This window comes from Cavia porcellus, unplaced genomic scaffold (genome assembly GCF_034190915.1).
Source record: "Cavia porcellus strain 051 isolate PalLab524CR breed Dunkin Hartley unplaced genomic scaffold, mCavPor4.1 scaffold_1, whole genome shotgun sequence".
NCBI lineage: Eukaryota > Metazoa > Chordata > Mammalia > Rodentia > Caviidae > Cavia > Cavia porcellus.
In genome coordinates, this window is record NW_026947484.1 from 77,920,154 (window position 1) to 77,937,560 (window position 17,407).

At 44.7% G+C, this 17,407-nt stretch overlaps 1 protein-coding gene across 6 annotated transcripts in view; it reads left to right on the forward strand.

Annotated features, from left to right (window-relative positions):
* Positions 1–211: 211 nt before the first annotated feature.
* The window catches only part of Smarca2 (SWI/SNF related, matrix associated, actin dependent regulator of chromatin, subfamily a, member 2), a 174,760-nt gene continuing 157,564 nt past the window's right edge, over positions 212–17,407 (forward strand). For 3 of the 6 annotated variants that reach the window (XM_003472196.5, XM_013155035.3, XM_013155036.3), the window contains exons 1-2: positions 212–366; positions 14,040–14,300. In XM_003472196.5, coding sequence (XP_003472244.1) covers positions 14,076–14,300 — 225 coding nt within the window. In that variant the 5' untranslated portion in view covers positions 212–366; positions 14,040–14,075. Of the gene's footprint in view, positions 367–991; positions 1,129–2,165; positions 2,187–2,346; positions 2,754–14,039; positions 14,301–17,407 lie in introns of those variants that run through there. The other 3 variants (XM_063250380.1, XM_023566051.2, XM_005004717.4) reach the window with 3 other exon arrangements.

Genomic DNA, 17,407 nt, shown 5'->3' on the forward strand with positions numbered 1-17,407 from the left:
CACACACCGATCCACGCATACAGTAGAGCTGTCTCGAGCCACATTCTTGCACACCCGCTTCGCCCCCACCCCCTCCCGCCCCGCGCTCCGGGAGTCGCTGAGCTGGGCGAGTGACAGCCGCGTCCGGCCAACCCGCGCCCGGGCGGGCGGGGAGAAGCGGCTCGCGGGGCCAACTGCGGCGCGTCTTCCGGCGCCCGTGGAGGCCGCGAGGGTGGGACGCGGGGCGGAGCCGGAGTTTAGGAAGAGGAGGGGACGACTGTCATCAATGAAGTCATATTCATAATCTAGTCCTCTCTCCCTCCGTTTCTGTACTCTGGGTGACTCAGAGAGGGAAGAGATTCAGCCAGCACACTGCTCGCGAGCAAGGTAAATATAACTTACAACTCCTTTCTCCTCTCTCCCCTCCCTCCGGCCTCGGCGCTGCAGCCGCGGCGCGAACCCCTCCGGCATCGCGCCGCCCTCGCGGGGGATTATTCATTATTATCCTAATTATTATTTATTGTGCATGCACGGAGACCAAAACAAACAGGCGGGCCAACAGCAGCAGCAACAACAACCACAACCTCCGCCACCACAACAAAGCCCGCCTCCTCCCCGCCTGCCTCAGGTGGAAGGCTCTACAGACAGCCGGGGAAGAAACCGCAAAGTTTGCACCGGCCCTCGCAGTTCTAATAATAACAGTAATCATTACTACTTCAAGGGGGGGGGGGGAAGGGGAAAGGAGCCCCAGAAAACCACAGCCTTGACCCTAGGAAGCAATGGTGCGCTGCCAACTCAAGGCTGCAACACACGCTCCGCCAGGTTGCACCCCTGTCCCCTTAAATAAGCCGAAGTGGGGAGGGTGGGTGGTTGGAGGGAGAGGAGGGGGAGAACGGCTGGGGGACCCAGGAGGAGAATGGAGACGCGACAGTTCATCCCGAGCCGTCCTCCGGAAGAGTTGGAAGGAAAACGGGAAAGCAGGGCGAGGAGCCCGGGCAGGCGGCCGGGCGCCAATGAACGCGGCTGCCACCCATTTCCCGGGGACCTGTTTAAAGGGCTGGGCTGCGGAGACGCGAGCAGATCGTCGCGGGAGAGTCGGAGCCGAGCCGGCGCGCCGAGGAGGAGGCGGCGGTCACTGTCTCCGGGCCGGTGCGTGTAGGATCGGAGGTGTCACCTCCACTCTTCGCGTTTCCTCGGGCAGGCAGGGGGACGCGGACTGCTAGGCAGGCCTTTGGAGAAAGGGTCTGCCCGGGAGCTGCGTCCCGGGCGCTGCGGACGTCTGTGTCTCTGATAACTGGTGACAGCGCGGGTATTGAAGTTCGGGGTGTCCGGCCCGGGCCGCAGCAGTGGGCAGCGAGCGGGAGGAGGCCCCAGAGAAGGAGGTCGGAGGTGTCTGCCTGGCTCCGTTACCTTGCCCTCCCCCTCCCGGGGTTTGTTTTCTTTTGATTCGAGTCTTCCCCTGCTAGTGCCGCGGGAGCTGCGGCCTTGGGGCGCCTGCCATCGTCTAGGTGGCTAGGGGCGCGCTGGGACCCAGGAGAGCCACAGCCGCTGCGGACCAGGGAGGCCATGATCCGGATAATCCTCTCTGCCTGACTGTCACAAACAGGACCCGCGCGCACCCGGGCAGCGGCTGTGGCGTTCGCCCGGGAAGGGGAAGGGCTGCGGTGGGGAGGGAATGGGGGTTAGCAAGGGCGGGAGGCGGGGAGAGCGAGGGGGAGCCTCCTCCCAACGATGACACGCTCCCCTTCCTTCTCTCTCCTAGCTTTCGAGTTTGCTTTATTCCCATCCCAACCCGGTTTACCTCTTCCTCTGCTCTCCCCCTCTATCCTTCCACCTTCCCATCTGTTTGCGTTACAAAACATGGCCATGCCATCTGCAAAGGTGTCGCGATGCACTTCCACAAATAACCGGTCCAGCGCGCCAGCACCTCGGCGCCCTCCGGCCACTGGGTGCACGCCGAGCACTGTGCCACGGGGGTACCACAGGGGTGCCCCAGACCTCGCAGCCTGGATGCAGTTTCACGGCTCGGGGCGGGGTGCAGCAGCGCGGACTCCAGGGGACACCCGCGCCCTGGCCCCGGCACTCGGGCCGGTTTCCGGTACACCCGGGGAAATTGCCTCCTGCCAGGGTCTGCGCGCTTTCCCCCGCCTCCGCCGCCTGGATTGCATTATTATTTTTATCCGGGTTGCCGTTTGCTGCGGATGGTGGTGAGCCCTGGACTGCTTGGGGGCGGGTGTGTGTGGAGGGAAGTTGGACGTGGGTCAGGCAGAAAAAAAAAAAGTTTGGCAGGGTAGCTAAGTAGGGTGGAGGGGTGGGAGCGGGCGGCGAGCTCCCGCGGCTTGCGTCCCTGCGCCCTCGGGGCGGGCGCGAGGGTGTCTGCGCGTGAGTGTGTTTGCTGTGTGCGCCGGGACCAGTGTGTCGCGAGCAGCGCGCTGGCAGCGGCTCTAGCCCGCGCCCTTCCGCGGAGCCCGGGGAGGACACTGCCAGTTTCGGTGGCGAAGGCTGGTGGGGGTGGCGTGTGCGTGTGGTTGTGAGTGTGTGTGTGTGTGTGTGTGTGCTCGCGCGAGCGACTGAGAATCAGGAAGTCACAGCGGCGGAGCGCACACAGACATGTTTGATCGCCGTGACATGACGCGCGCGAGGGAGGAAGCGGCGGCGGCGGCGGGGGCCGGGCCGCGGGCTCGGACGCTGGCCTAGGTTGCGGCGTGGAGACCCTTTCCCAGCCGAGCCGGGGCCCCATCGGGCCCGAGCCCCTTTTTGTCCGCGTCCCCCAGGTAAGGAGCCTGCGCCGCTGCCTCCCGCTGTGCGCGGAGCCTTCTAGCTCTTTCCCTGCCTCCAGTCTCCGGCTCGCCTTTCCTGCAAAGTCAGGCAGGCGGGGGAAGCGGGCTCCTTGTCCTCCGATCGATTGCGTGGAAAACTTTCCAGCAGGAGGCACCGTGAGAGGGGAGAAGGCCTTGTTGGGCTGCTGTCGCTTGTCAGTTCTTTCTTCTCCAGGTCCAGAGAGTGTGAGTCTTGGCGTCCTGCGGTTTTTGCACATTCAAACTTCGGGCCTAAACGTGCCTCCAACTCTCGCAGGATTTACTCCGGCAAGAAAATAAATATTCCAAGTCGTCCATTCGGTCTTGTTAGGCATTTGGATTTTTATGGGAAGGCGGAGGGCTGGGAGTCAGAGGAGTGGGGGGTATTGTGCAGAATCCATTCCTTATTCAATGTCTGCACCCGGTGTTATGTAATTTTAGTAGCACATGGGTGAAAAGCCCACACCGGGCTTCTCCCTTCTTTGTTTATATAACTTTTAGGAGAGTTTTGTTAGGTTGCCTCCGCTTCCTCCATCCTTCTTCACCTGTTAGAGGTTGGTGCTTTAAAGAAACAAAGCGACCCGGGTTAGTAATGTTTTGGAGAGATGTCATCATTGTCTCCTTTTTGGTCATTATGTACGCATGTTCTCCTTTGTATGTGTAATGTTGGAACATAAGGAAGACATTAAGGACACACATTTGTTTATTGCATTGAGTGGCTATTTTTAACCTCTCTGCCTTACTGATGGCAGAGTTAAATTTCAAACTTTCATCTTACAGGATATTTCTGAATTTACACCTGGTCGTATGCCTTGTTTGCATGAAGAGAATGCGTCTACGAACAGTGAGGTTTCTTAGCAGTTGGGTAGCAAAAAATTCCTGTTCATCTCCCTAGGTCCACACCATTGAGAACTATACTAAAATAAGAACCATGCCCTATGGTATCTGTGCATAAAAATGAACATTCAGATGTATTCAGGAATATCCGCTAGTCATTGGTGGGGAGCTATTCGCTGAAGTTTGTTGGCCACACTGGGTTTAAGAGTTCAGGGTACTTACTTCTAGCACCCTGGTGAAGCACTAAAAGGTGCGGCAGGTTTGAATCCTCCTGGGACCATTGTTATGCAAATCAGGGCATGCTCTCTTTTAAGAATTTAATTGCCCTTTCATTTTCCTGGAGTTACTTTCCTTTAACAATCCTTTCTTTTAATTTAGATGTTTACTAGGTATTAGAAAAAGGGGACACCTGTTTGGTCACAGAGTATTTATTAACAACAACAACAAAAAATCCTGTGTAGATGAGAGGTCCCTCTACCTTGCCCAGGGCATGAAAGAGAGATGTCATGTTGGTAAAGAACATTTTAAAATAAATTAGGGATTTGGGTTATCAGACCCCTTGAGGGTGAGGTGAGGGAGGGCTTCTTTCAACACAGCCTTTCTCCTATGAGTTCTATCAGTTACATCTCAACACTGCGCTAGCTACACTGTGGGGTTTCACAGAAAATATTCACCACAAGAGCATGTTCAAAGCAGCCTTAGATCTTTTCTTTTGTTCGTTTTTAAAGTGGTTTTGAGCATTTCTCATCAAGTTTCTTGAAAAGTGCTTTGACCAACACCTGAGGCTTAAATTGGCCAAAAAAAAAAAAGTTAAAAAAAAGTGTGCTTCTGCTTTTATTATATTGTTAATGCTTGAATTCTGTTTCAAGTGTTCCTGACAGAATATAAGTAGAAGGTAGCCCTTTGGCAGATAATTATTTAAAATTGTTTTACTTTGATTAAGCTTAAGTCATTCCACAAACTGGTATAAAAGCACATCTTACTCTTTTCTAGAAGGTAATTGTAGTATACCTGATAATATTGTAATATTTTAGCATTTTGCTTTCAAGGCTTACTGTGTATTGGATCAAGATCATAAACCGACAACTTTCATAAATTATAAAAGTAGTGCTGTCCTCTGGTGTTTTCTTGTTTGGTTTTTTTTCCCCCCCTCTCTTTTTGAAGCCTTCCTTTGTAAACAAGGCCTTTGTGAAATTCTCTTAGGTCAGCAGGTTTTTGATACTCCAGAGAAATAATAAATCACTATTTATAACATCTTGATTTGCTGCCATGTGGACACTGACTTATCACAATATCATGCAAAGGACTGTTCTGCAGTTCTTGCAAGATGAGGCAGAGTTACTAAGACCTGATTTAACCACCGGAAGTTTTGATTTTTTTTTTTTTTTTGATACAGGATTTTACCATGCAGTTCAGGGAGGCTTTGAACTCACTTTGCAGCCCACACTACCCTCAAACTCACAATGATCCTCCCGCCTCAGCCTTCTGAATGCTGAGATTACAGGCATGCACCACCATGCCCAGCAGAAGTTTTCATTCTTACTGTGTCTGGCAAAGATGATTTCAAGGGAAGATACAAACAGTTGCTTAATATGAGTGCTCTTAGAAAATTCTATATATGAGTCACATTTCCTTCTGCAGTATTTTCTGGTGAGCAGATGAGGAAATTTTCCTAACATGAAAAGCCACATTTTGGGACTGTTTTGATTTCTTCCTGTCACTTTTTTTGTCATGTAAGAAAATTAATCTTTAAATTGTTGTATTATGGATACTGTTTTTGGCCAATAGAGAATGTTAGATTTTCTGTCATCTTTGGAAGAGTTCTTTTTATAGAACTTTAATCTCTACCTGGTTAATAAAGTCATAGTCTGTTCCATAAGTGTTGGGAATAGAAGTACAGATGGTAGTAATTTATTTGGTAGAGTATTTATGAAGGCCTGAGATATTTATATTTTTCTATATAGAAAGTGGTGACTTTATTTTTAAAATTATTTTATTTATTATTATTATTTTTGATTGTGGTTTTTTGAGATTATATAGCCCAGGTTGACCTCAAACTTGCAGTAATCCTTCAGCCTCAGTCTCCCAAATCCTGGGATTATAGATGTGCGCTACCACATGTGGTGGAAGGCAATGATGACTTTTTACTTAACCATGGAATTCAGGAGTTCAAGACTGTTCTGCTAACAGCCATTGTGAAAGAGCACATTTCTTTTCTGAAAATATTTATTACTACGTTAAATAGGATCTTATGACATAGACTTGGAAAACTTCATAGCTTTACACTGTTTATTATGATATTGTGGGTCACATTTATACAGCACTTCTTCAGGATATATTAGGGCTTTTGAGTAATTAAACATACGAAGAAATTTGAATAATTTTATCTTAACAAAATACAATGGAACTAATGAAATTCAGTAGTTAAATGCCTGGGTCTTCGTGCAGTATAATGAAAAAATACGAATGTTTAAATTTGAAAAGATTACAGTAAGTGATACGATGCCTCAAGACACTCTCCCTCACTTAGTCACACTCATCCCATTGTTGGTGACCTGTCTTTCACTGTAATAAGCTTTTTAAAAATTCAAACATTTACTGTAGCTTTTGAGCAGCCCTGTGCACCTCACCTGCATGATATAGATAAGAAATGCAAGATTTTTCATTTCTGGCAGAAGTGTTACCCTCTTGGACTACATTTCTAACTGGTTGTTATGCAATGGAAACCTGTTGGGAACTGGGATATTTTATGAGATGTACATTTGGACAGTTATTCTAGGTGAATTAGCATCAATGTAAGCATCACTTATATCAATATTTTTACCAATATCTGATCTACATCCCTAAATTTTCACAAGCACTAATGTTTTGCAAACTTTTTGAAACTGACCTAAGTTTAAACCCAGGCGGACTTGTTTATCAATTGAGATATGGAATTACAGAAGTTAAAATAAAATAAAATGTGAAAACCATTAAATATAATTATGATCCCCCAACCTGAATGCAGATTTTTTGAGTTAAGATTACTATGCCTAGATTTTTTTTAAGTAAAGTGTTGACTTTATCAGTTTTCATTTGCATTGCATTTTTCTTACTTAGGAAAATTGTACATTGCTTTACCTATTTGAGGCGGGGTGGTCCAGTTTTTGCCATCCCACTGGGAAATGAGTCATCAACTGTGGGAATTGAATGTCTGAGGAAAGCTCTGTCCCATCTACCCCTGTGCTTTGTAAAACTGGGCATGTAATAGTTTTTCAAATACTTGCAACTATTTTGTGGTTTGCTGTTATGCTGTCCTGAAATACCATCAAGCGAAGTCCAACATTCTATACCAGTCAATTATCTAATTGAGAATTTAGGTGTTTTACAGAATGTACCTTAATGTTTCAACATATGAGTAGCAAATGTAAACCGCCTAGGGCATGGGATATAGTGTGATAAGTTCTCATAGGTGGGGTGGAGTTGCAGGAAGAGAGCAGGGTTGGGGGTTAGTGGGTGCTGATCATCCTGGATCAGAAGAAAGCCCTGAGATCACAGTGACCAAGCCTAAACAAACTATGAGAAGACCCTCGAGGCTATTTTAACTGGGCTGCCTGGGGCAAGGGGTCCCAGCTGGGGAGAGTTTTCAGATGAAGTCAGAGATTGTAGAGAGACTTGACTTCCAGAGTAAACCACGAATATTTTATCCAATATATATTGGAACCTTGTCTCTCAGAAGTTATGAGCCAAGGGGATTCATGAACAAAGGAATATTTTAGATTAATCTGGTAGATTGTGGGTTTAAGTCTGGGCTGGACATTGAAACTGTTTGAGGGACCCTGGCAAGAATGCACATTTCTATACAATAACTCAAAAGGCATCTTCATATCTCTCTTTTTTTTTTTTTTGATTACTTCAAAATTGAGGTTGTAGCTGACTTCTATGATGTCTATCTTGTCGTAAGGACCTTGAAACCTGAAGACATTAAGCAGACCTCTTATTGGCAATTCAATTTTTTTTTGGTACTGGGAATCAAACTCAGGACCTTGCACCTGCCAGGCAGGAATAGTGCCACACGTATCTCTGGCCCTCATAAATGGTTATTATCCTTTTTTTCCCCAAAAAACTGGGGATTGAATCCAGGGCCTTTACACTGAGCTACATGCCCAGCTTTTTAAAAAAAAATAATTTTTTGAGACAGGGTGTCACTAAATTGCTAAATTGCCCAAGCTGGGCTCAGATTTGTAATCCTCCTGCCTTAACCTCCCACAGTGCTGGGATTACTGGTGTTGTCCTCACACCTCACCGTACTGTCCATTCTAATTGCCGTGGATTTGTTGAATTTTTATTGCTATGAATGTCAGGGCAAGTTGTCATATTAAAAATTATCCCCTTGTATGTAATCTCAGTTTATTCAGCATAGGGTAGTTGAGTTTTTCTAAGTAAAATTGTGTTAGCGCAGTCAGAAGATTTTAAAATAGGCATTTCAGATCTATGTGTTTAATGTACAAATAAAACTATCTTTAAACAAAAGAAAAAGAATTTGCTATCATTGATGCTTAAGAGTTTCCCAGGAAAAGCAGGCATACCCATAAATACACACAAGTGATTACACTTCAGGGAGTCCTAGTTTGAAACTAACTTTTGATGGCTTGGCTTGTTGACTTTTGTGATGACCAGCTGCCTAGCACTTTGGGTCACCTGAAGTTTAGACGTGCTCGTTACCTGTGATTGCCTTCATTAGTTGTCCGTGGTCTTGAGTCCCAGGCTAGAGAAGTGCTTGACTGAAGTGCTTTTTGTTGAGGGCCAGTAGCACTTTGGGATTTCTGGTAAACACCCTTTTTACAACAATTTTCCTCTGTGGGAATGTTGTGCTATCTCACTGGGAAGGCCGCTGGATTGCATCGCAGATAGGTTCCTGCAAGATGGCAGGCCTGGTATCTGTGGGCTGATAATGTTCCGAGCCAGGAGCCTGTGCAGGCAGTGCCTAGGGCTCATAGGGGACTAATTAGCACTGCAGACTTTGTTGTTATCTTCTGTTGTGCACAGAGCTTCCTCCAAGCCTGTGCCAGGTCCAATTCTGGGCAAGGCCATCCCAAGGCAGTTTATTTAAAGGAAGAGCAGCAATTCACACTTGTTTCCATGATTGAAAGATGAAGGAGTGTCCACAAAAGCCCAATGAACAGAGCAAAGTTTTAGTCCAGCAACTTTTAAAAACATATTTTACTTTGAAATGAATGGCAAACTGACATGAATAACCATGAGAATGTGTTTTCAATGCTTTTCTGAGGTTTTGCTGGAGCATCTCAGAATGTTAGCTATAACACCAGCGCAGTTTTTATCCAGGGCACAAATCATATTGTGTACTGTTTAAAATTGCACGTCGCAACCAAGAAGCAGTGTGGGCCTTGGTAATGTTTCACCACTTCTGCAGACAACCTTGGCCTTCAAACAAGAATCTCCGCGTAGATTTATTTCCTTTATCTTCACTGCTGTGTTCCTCACCCCACTGCCTGCTCCCCCATTAGGAATAAAAGTGCTGTGTTCCAGTTCTAGTGATGTTGCTACTTCTTGTGGGGAAATTATCAATTCATTCATAGAGAAAGCTAAGCAGAAAACAAGAAACAGCTCTTTAAGACAGAGGAGATGTTCAGTATTGGCAAACAGACATAAAAGGAGATCTTATCTTCACTGTCTCTGGAGCCTTATCATTATCCCATAGCAGCCAAAAAAAAAAAAAAAAAAAAAAAAAACTTTAAAGACAGTTATTCTCAGGGATTCTTTCTGATTCTTCTTTCTGATACTCCACCTTTAACCTGGCCCTCAAAGTTTTTCTGTAAAACAAGAATGGAGAAAGATATGCTGGAGATCTAAATGTTTCTCCTGCCTCCTCTGAACCTTTGTGACATGCAATTTAAAAGGTATTATCAAGACTAGGGAACGTTGCCAAGCTCTTGCCTTCTAGAAAGTTTTACCTTCTTTAACTCGCAGGCCTAACTGAAGTCCCCCCCATCCCTCCCTTGGGCTTCCTGAGTCTTTGTTTCTCTATTGCCCCCCCCCCCCCCGCAAAGCTGCAAACAGTCCTCCCCTTCACCATGTGGACTTTCATACTGCATCCCTGTTTGTCTTGGAAGAGCTTCCACTTTCCTCCTCTTGTCATATATGCGTAAGTCTTGTTTCCCAATCAGATTTCAGAGTTCTGCCAGAAGCATTCTTGTCATTTTTATGTGTCCAACATGCCTTGGGCCTGGTGGGTGCTTAGTCAAGTTAGGAATAAATAAGTAAAACTGATCCTTTGGGTGTTTGATTCCAGGCATCACCGACCCCTTTGTTTTGCGATATGGTCTTCCTCCCATATATTTTCTAGGGTTTCCTTGTTCTTCTGTGCCCTTTAATAAATTAGTATTTTGTCACAGCCAAATTCTAATCTTTACCAAATACCTCTTTCATGGTTCCTCTCTTTGTCTCTTTGTCTTCCCCTTTCTCCTCCTGCACATTGCTCTGGCCATGTGACAGCTCTCCATCCTTCTTGATAGCCTGGTAGGCAGTGTTGGGTTGCATGTCAAATGATAAGAAGTTCTTTTTAAGGTTTTACCCTTGTTACGGGTAGGACTTTGGGTGAGCTAACCTGCCCCTCCCTGCCTTATTACCCTTGTCTTCCAGTAGGAATGTGACAAAATATCCCTTCAATTCCATCACTGAAATTACTAGGAAGCACAGAGAGGTATTTAACATATATATGGATGGGGATGTTGTGTTTCTATTGATTGCAATTAGACCCTAAGGCATATGTTTTGACTGGGGTAGCTGGAGTGGTGACCCTTAAAATTCTATGGAATTGAACTTCTTTTTAGTATGCAGATGGCTATGCTGAGCTTTTCAGCCAAGAGAAGGGGAAGATTTTGGGCTGAGGAGAGATGACTATCGTTTGAGTTGTGGGACGCTCCAGGGCCTTTGATTTCTTAAACTATGTACTGCCTGGTTATAAATGTCAGGAGGGAAAGGAGACAGGGTGTACTGCTGGAAAATTCTTGCCTAAGAACACAGTAGTCTGGCCTCAGGGGGTCCTGGTGAGAGATAAAGGGAACCCTGGTGTGGGAGAGACCAACAGTGCCTAGTGTGTATGTATGGGAGGTAGCAGAGTTTCTCCCCCAGGCATCCATTTTTCATGGAGTTAGTCACAGAAGTATGGAACAGGTCATTTGTGATAGTGTAAACTCCCTCTTGCAACACAAAACAGAAATAGCTTGTGAGTTTTATCAGGTGGACAGACCTGTTGTCACCCAGCAAGGTTAACTCTGCCTTTTCCTCCCTCCCCCTGCTCCAATCTTCCTACCCTCACCCTTGCCACCCTATGGCCATTGCCACTTCAGTACTTTGGGAAAGAAAGTGACAAGGACTCCTAGGGGTAGCAGAGGGAGAAGTTGAGTTGACCAGTACCAGAGTTTAAGCCTTAACCACAGTAACTTAATAATAGCACATACCCCTGCCTGAGGTTTACATCTCTTTGTAATTCATACTCCAGAGTTTCTTGAAAATGTGGGATAGTTTAATTATATACTTGAATTGTAAAGTTGCCACTAGAAACATAGAGGAAGAATAAGAGGCTAAGACTACGGACCTCATGTTGCAAGGCCCTCTTTTTGGATACACTTGAGTGATGGTAACCGGGAGAGGGCTCTTGAGCAGCCTTGGTTTGACATGGAGCTCAACCCATGAATTCTGTCACACATAAAGTTGGATAAAGTCTTTGAGATGCTCAGGGGGAAGCAGCCGTGGGGTCGTGAATACACAGATAAAGGGACCTTGGAATTATTCCCATCCTGAGCCTTGAGGAAGCCATGGGATCCCAGACAGAGAGTTTTCCTAGGACCCCAGGCTGCTGGCTCTAAGACCAGAATCTAGGTCTCTTGAGAGTTGGTGAGTATGACAGTTGAGTTGTGCCTGAGTCCAGATCCATGTCATTCATTAGCCATGTGGAATAAGATTAAACAGTACCATTTCTCTGACTTACATATTTGTTGCATCCATGAATCTGAAGGTTTTACTCTTATTAGTGTCCTATATACCATGTTTCTATTCAAACATTCCACTTATGTGTCCATAATTTTCCCTTTCCCTTCTAATATGTTTTTTCCTCTAAGAAATTTTAAAGTTTCATTTGACAGAAAAATAGAGAAGTATTTTATGATGGTACATGAGTATAACATTGTCTAAGATTGCAAAATGAAAGTGGTAATATGTCAGAAAGGGCCATCGTGGGCTAATTTATACTGTATAAGCTGGAAACCAGGAGAATCAGGCCAACTTCAGCATTGGTATCTTCATTGTTCAAACTGGTGGCATATGAACAGAATACCTATTGAAGCCAATTTCCAAATAAACTGTAACAGGAATTAAGCAATTTCCTTTTATTCTCTAAGAAATAAAGGGGCCTATTAGTTTGCTTATATACATGAAAGAACATTATAAGTTGTAGTACCCCTGAATTGACATCAGCTTCCTAAATTTAAAATGCTGACTGGACGTGTTTGTGTGTGTGTGTGTGTGTGTGTGTGTGTGTGTGTGTGCGCGTGCACACGTGCGTGTAAAGGCAGTGGAAGGAAAATAGTTATTTCCACTTGCTTTGTTAATCACAAAGAATAAATAATAACATTTGGCTCTCTAGGGAATTCAGGGCTGTAACTCATCCTCAGTGCACCCTGTTGTTGTAGAAACCACTACTTCTGGGTTCTCTTAGGCCCAGCTTGGAGCCCTGTTTTTATAACCATTATATGGTCACCTTTTATAATTTTCCATGTTTAGCCCTAATTTATCAGAATGACCTATTTCTTTATTTGTATTTCGTGGTATTGGGGATTGACTCTTTCTTCTTTCCTTCTTCCTTTCCTCTCTCCCTCCATTCTTTCTTGCTTTCTTTTGCACCAGGAATTGAACACAGGACCTTGTGCTTGCCAGGCAGGTGCTGTGCGGCTGAGCTCTATCCCTAGCACTTTTTACTTTTTATTTTGAGATAGGGTCTTGCTTCATCATTGAATTTCCCAATCCAAGCTCTAACCATGATCTTCCTGCCTCGGCCTCTCATATTGCTGGGATTACAGGGGTGTGCGACGATAGGCAGTGAGATAAGGAAGAACTGATAGAGCATTTGGACTGCCTTCTGATTTCATAGATTTCACCACAGAAACAGCTCTGCTCTGGGTGTTCGGCTGCTATAGTCCGATTCCATTTCTGCCAGGAAGCAGCATGGGAACAAATTACGTAGGGTGTCTTAGTCTGTGTTTTCTGAGGTTGAGAGCAAAAGAGTTTTGTGTATACCTCCAATGTAACGTCAGAATTTAGAATAATTGCTGTCACCAGTGGTATTCAGCTCTCTTGCTGGGATCATTGGTTTCTGTCAGAATCTGGCAAATACATTATTTACTCAGTTTGGCTTGTATCTGAGGTGGGGTACCCAACCCATGAGGCAGGTCCCCAGTGGTAATACCAAAAACCCCTGGAGCCTGGGTATTGGAATATTGCTCCGATCATCTTGAAGAGCTAACATGTTCACACCCTAGGCCCTAATTCAGTAGTCATGGGCAGCTTCTCCCAGGAATCCGGAGCCAGAGCGAGGCCCAGCTTGCCCAGAGGCCCGGCCCTCCTTGACCAAGTCATCTCTGCTTTGGTATTTATTTGGCGGGAAGACCACCTCTTACCACTGTTCTTCCTAATCCCTTCAGGTCCGATGAAATAGTGGAGAAAATAAGGCTAAAAAAGAGTGGCTGTTTGTTGAGCCAGGTACACAGTTAAGGTTTTCATACCTACTATTACATCTCAAAAGAACAAACATTAAATAACTTAGCTAGTAATGACAGACATGAGTATTCAAATGCATTTGTGTGATTCACTTAGACACTGCATTTTCCATGACTAGGACTTACTTTTCATTGTCACTTTATGCAATGGATTTCTCAGCTATCTAGAACTCTCTGGGAAGTTTTGAATGCCTGTGACTTAAGAGACCGGGTCTTGATTGGATCCATTTTAAAGGTCTGCTGTGCTAGGGGCTTTCTGGAGGCTCTTGACTTACCAGGCATCCAGGCCAGTAAGCAGAGGAGAATATTTGTTGACTTCAGTAATAAACTTCAAGCTTGTTTAGATTCTGCTTATATGTTGAATTTCAGTTTCTCCAGGGATTCTTTTGGTATCTTAGATGATTTATATCCTTCTCGGGAATCATTTAGAGTGTGTGTTTTTTAAACAAGTGGTCTTCATAAAGACTGAGGCAGGCGGATATATATCACATTCACTCAAACATCTGGACTAGACAGAACAGTTCTCTTTGATGTTTGTTACAGATCTGGCACCGTCAAATGCTAACAACTGTTTTATTCTGATCTTAACATCATGTTTAAAGCATTCCTTTCTTTCTTTTTTTTTTTTTTTTCCTACTTCCCAACTTAGTGTCACTCTACTGACTGGCAGAGACAGAAGAAGTAGATGTCCACACCCGCAGACCCAGCTGCAATGCCCCACCCTGGGCCATCGCCAGGGCCAGGACCCTCCCCTGGACCAATTCTGGGACCTAGTCCAGGACCAGGACCATCTCCGAGTTCCGTCCATAGTATGATGGGGCCAAGTCCTGGGCCTCCCAGTGTCTCACATCCGATGCCGACCATGGGCTCGACCGACTTCCCACAGGAAGGCATGCATCAGCTGCATAAAGTAAGACTTTATTTTCCCTTTTGATCTTGCTTTCTGAGTCAAGGATGGCTTATATTCCTGATGACTGCTTCTCTTTTTTCTCCTATTGCTAACAGAAGAATCAAGATAGATTTTTGTCTTATCTAGGGTATTAAAAATGCACATTCAGAGGCACTTTTATTGCTACAGATGTACCACTCATAAAGATCAGATGTTAGCTCTTTAAAAATCTAAGGTAGACTATGCATTTCTGACAATTAGATTCTGTGATTTGTAGGTTGAAGGTATTTTGGCTTGGTGAATGAGTCTATTAGTAAATAAGTCTTGTTTTGTTTTTTTTCTATCTGTGTTAAATACTCTACCCTTCCAAGAATGTACATATTGAAAGAATGTACATATTGAAAATCATTCTTCCCTAAAAATGTTGACATGTATTAAAAAAATTAGATCCCTAAAAAAAGAGTCCCTTTCCAAATATATTTTAAATGCTTTATTGAAATTAAAATATTTCTAGGGAATGCTCTTTCTCTGTAAAGTAGTTTTATTCTGGTTTTGAAAGAAAACTTATTTTGAGGAACTCAGGTCCAGTTCTTTGTTTTTGGAAACAGATAATGACGTAGTCAGGGTTTGCAAGGAAAGCAATGTCATACACATCACATAATTTATAGAATTATTTTATAATAGTCACCCAGAGAGTCAAACACACAAAAAGTGCAGGAAATCTGTCCACACACTAAAGACTCAAAGAATCCAACTGAGAGCCTGGATTCCATAGCAATGCCCTGCATGAGTCCAGCTGAAGACCTAGAGCCCTTGACAATGTTTCATGCAAGTCTGTTTCATGCATCTGCATTGGGAGGGCCCAAAAGACAGCAATGGAAGCTAGAAAGTCTGTACCAACAGGATGAAGGATCTGTGCCAGCAAGCAGAGGAATCTGCACTGGAGCCAGGAAATAACACTCAGAGGACCAGAGCTCCCCCAAACAGTACCACAGCCATCCTCAGCAACAAGATCCCAAGCTCCTTCTGATATTGAGAACATCCAGGTTCATGTCAGGAAGCCAGCTTGAAAAGCTGCTCCAGGAGATTGAACAGCCCACTATCTTCCCTTCTGGAGTTAGGAAGCTTTGCTCAAGTAAGGACCAGTGCTCCCTCAAAGTGAACCACAGCTATTCTCCATGACAACAAGGTCTTGAGCCCTTTTGTCAGTGAGAACAGCCACGTTCATATCCGGGAAGAAGCTCAACAAGCTCCTCCAGCAAAACCAACGACAATAGGAGAACCTACAACACAACACTTCTTCCTCTCCAGGTCTCCTTTTTATGTTGACAACAATCCTCAGGCAGGCCATTCACCCCTAGCACCAGGCTGATTCAGTTCAGCTGGCTGTTACAAGGTGACCACTAGCTGTCAATCCACCACAGATAATAATGATGCTGTGTTTGTGATGCTGAGATTCTTTTAGTGTTGTAACATTGATCATACTGGTATAATTTGGTATTATATCCTCATAGGATGTACAAAGAAGAGTTAGCAGCCTTTTGAGAAGATAAATAATCCTTTCCAGCAATTTGCTTGGAAATTTAGTAGTAGCCCAAGCAAACCTATCACACATTGCCTGAGGCTATGCCTCATGAGACTTGAGGTTTTATACTCCTTCCAACAACATCATAGATGGGCTGCCTGTCGATATTCAGGGAATATTAGGATTCTTCAGAGTAAAGGCATCACTGGGAAATTAAAAAAACATTTATTATGAGGCACTGGCTTGGGTAATTACTGAGACTGAGCAGTTCCACCATCTTAATAAGCTGGAGAGGCACCGCAGCTGGTGATGTCGTTGCAGTCTGACTCTAGACACCTGCAAACCAGAAGAGTCAGTAGCTAGGTGGTTATAAGTCCTGGTCCCAGGGCAGGAGACCAACATCCCAGCTGAAGCCATCAGTCTTGAAAGCATTTTCTCTCCCACTCTGTGAACTGGATGACACCTACTCACCTTAGGAAGAGCAGTCTGCTTTCTTTGTCCACCAGTTCAGATGTTAATCTCATCCAGAAACACCTTCCCAGACACACACAGGCACAGTTAACTGAATGTCTGGGTACCCCACATCCCTGGCTAGTTCCCATATCAACCCAGCACCATAGCCAAGCCATGGAGGATCCTGACTTTGAACAAAGAACAGTACATGAAAAGAGCAAGTCTTTCCTCCAATCCTGAAACACTTTTGGTCAGTTTCAATACTATATGCTTGTTTTGAAAAATGGAACGAAGCTTAGTTAAGAAAACAGTTGTATCTAGTTTTACCCAGGTAGAAGCTTGTCATGCATGCATTTCACACTTTACTTCTCTCCTTGTTCAGTGAATACTGTATTAGTACAGGTATTTACATACAGGTGTGATTTCTTTTCCTTTCATTTACCACCATGGGATCATAGCATCTTTAGTATCACTCTAAACCTTCCTCTTTTTGTTTAATAATACCTCATGGATAGCCCCAAATTCTCTCCCTCCTTTTTTGTTTTTTAACAAAAATACCATTTCCATACCAATAGGTATCTAGAAAAATTAAGCTTTTTGTAGTCCTATCAGTTCTTGTGGGGACAGGATGACATACTGGAGTCATTAAATTATCTTGTGTTAATTCGGGAGCTGTTCTTACTTGTAAACCTTTGTCCTGGTGGGTTACAGCCTTTCAGACTGGGCTGAGGATGTCTTACCTTGCAAAGGATAGAAAATATTAAGCAAATATTTAGCTATTGTTTGTCATTTAAGCATTGAAAAATGAAGTTTGCAACTGAGGGTTGGGGGGCATGTTCTCCTGTATATTTTTTTTTTTAAGCTGAGTTGTTTTATTGGCTGTTATCTCTTCTGATACCATCTGATTTCCTTAGCTAGCACCTTTATTGCACTTTGTCATATTCTGTTCCCTTTTGCTGCTCTGTTTGGGTCATGCTGCCCTTATTCTGTGAATTCTGCGATCTTTGCCATCCCGCTGTCCCTCCCCTGCAGCCAGTCCCTGCATGAGGCCTGGGTGGGCACTGCAGTGCTCACACCTGCAGACCAGATGCTGTCCCTTTCTTCTGTTCCTTTTATAGGCAGCTTCGTTCCTTGTCTTGCTGAATGTCTT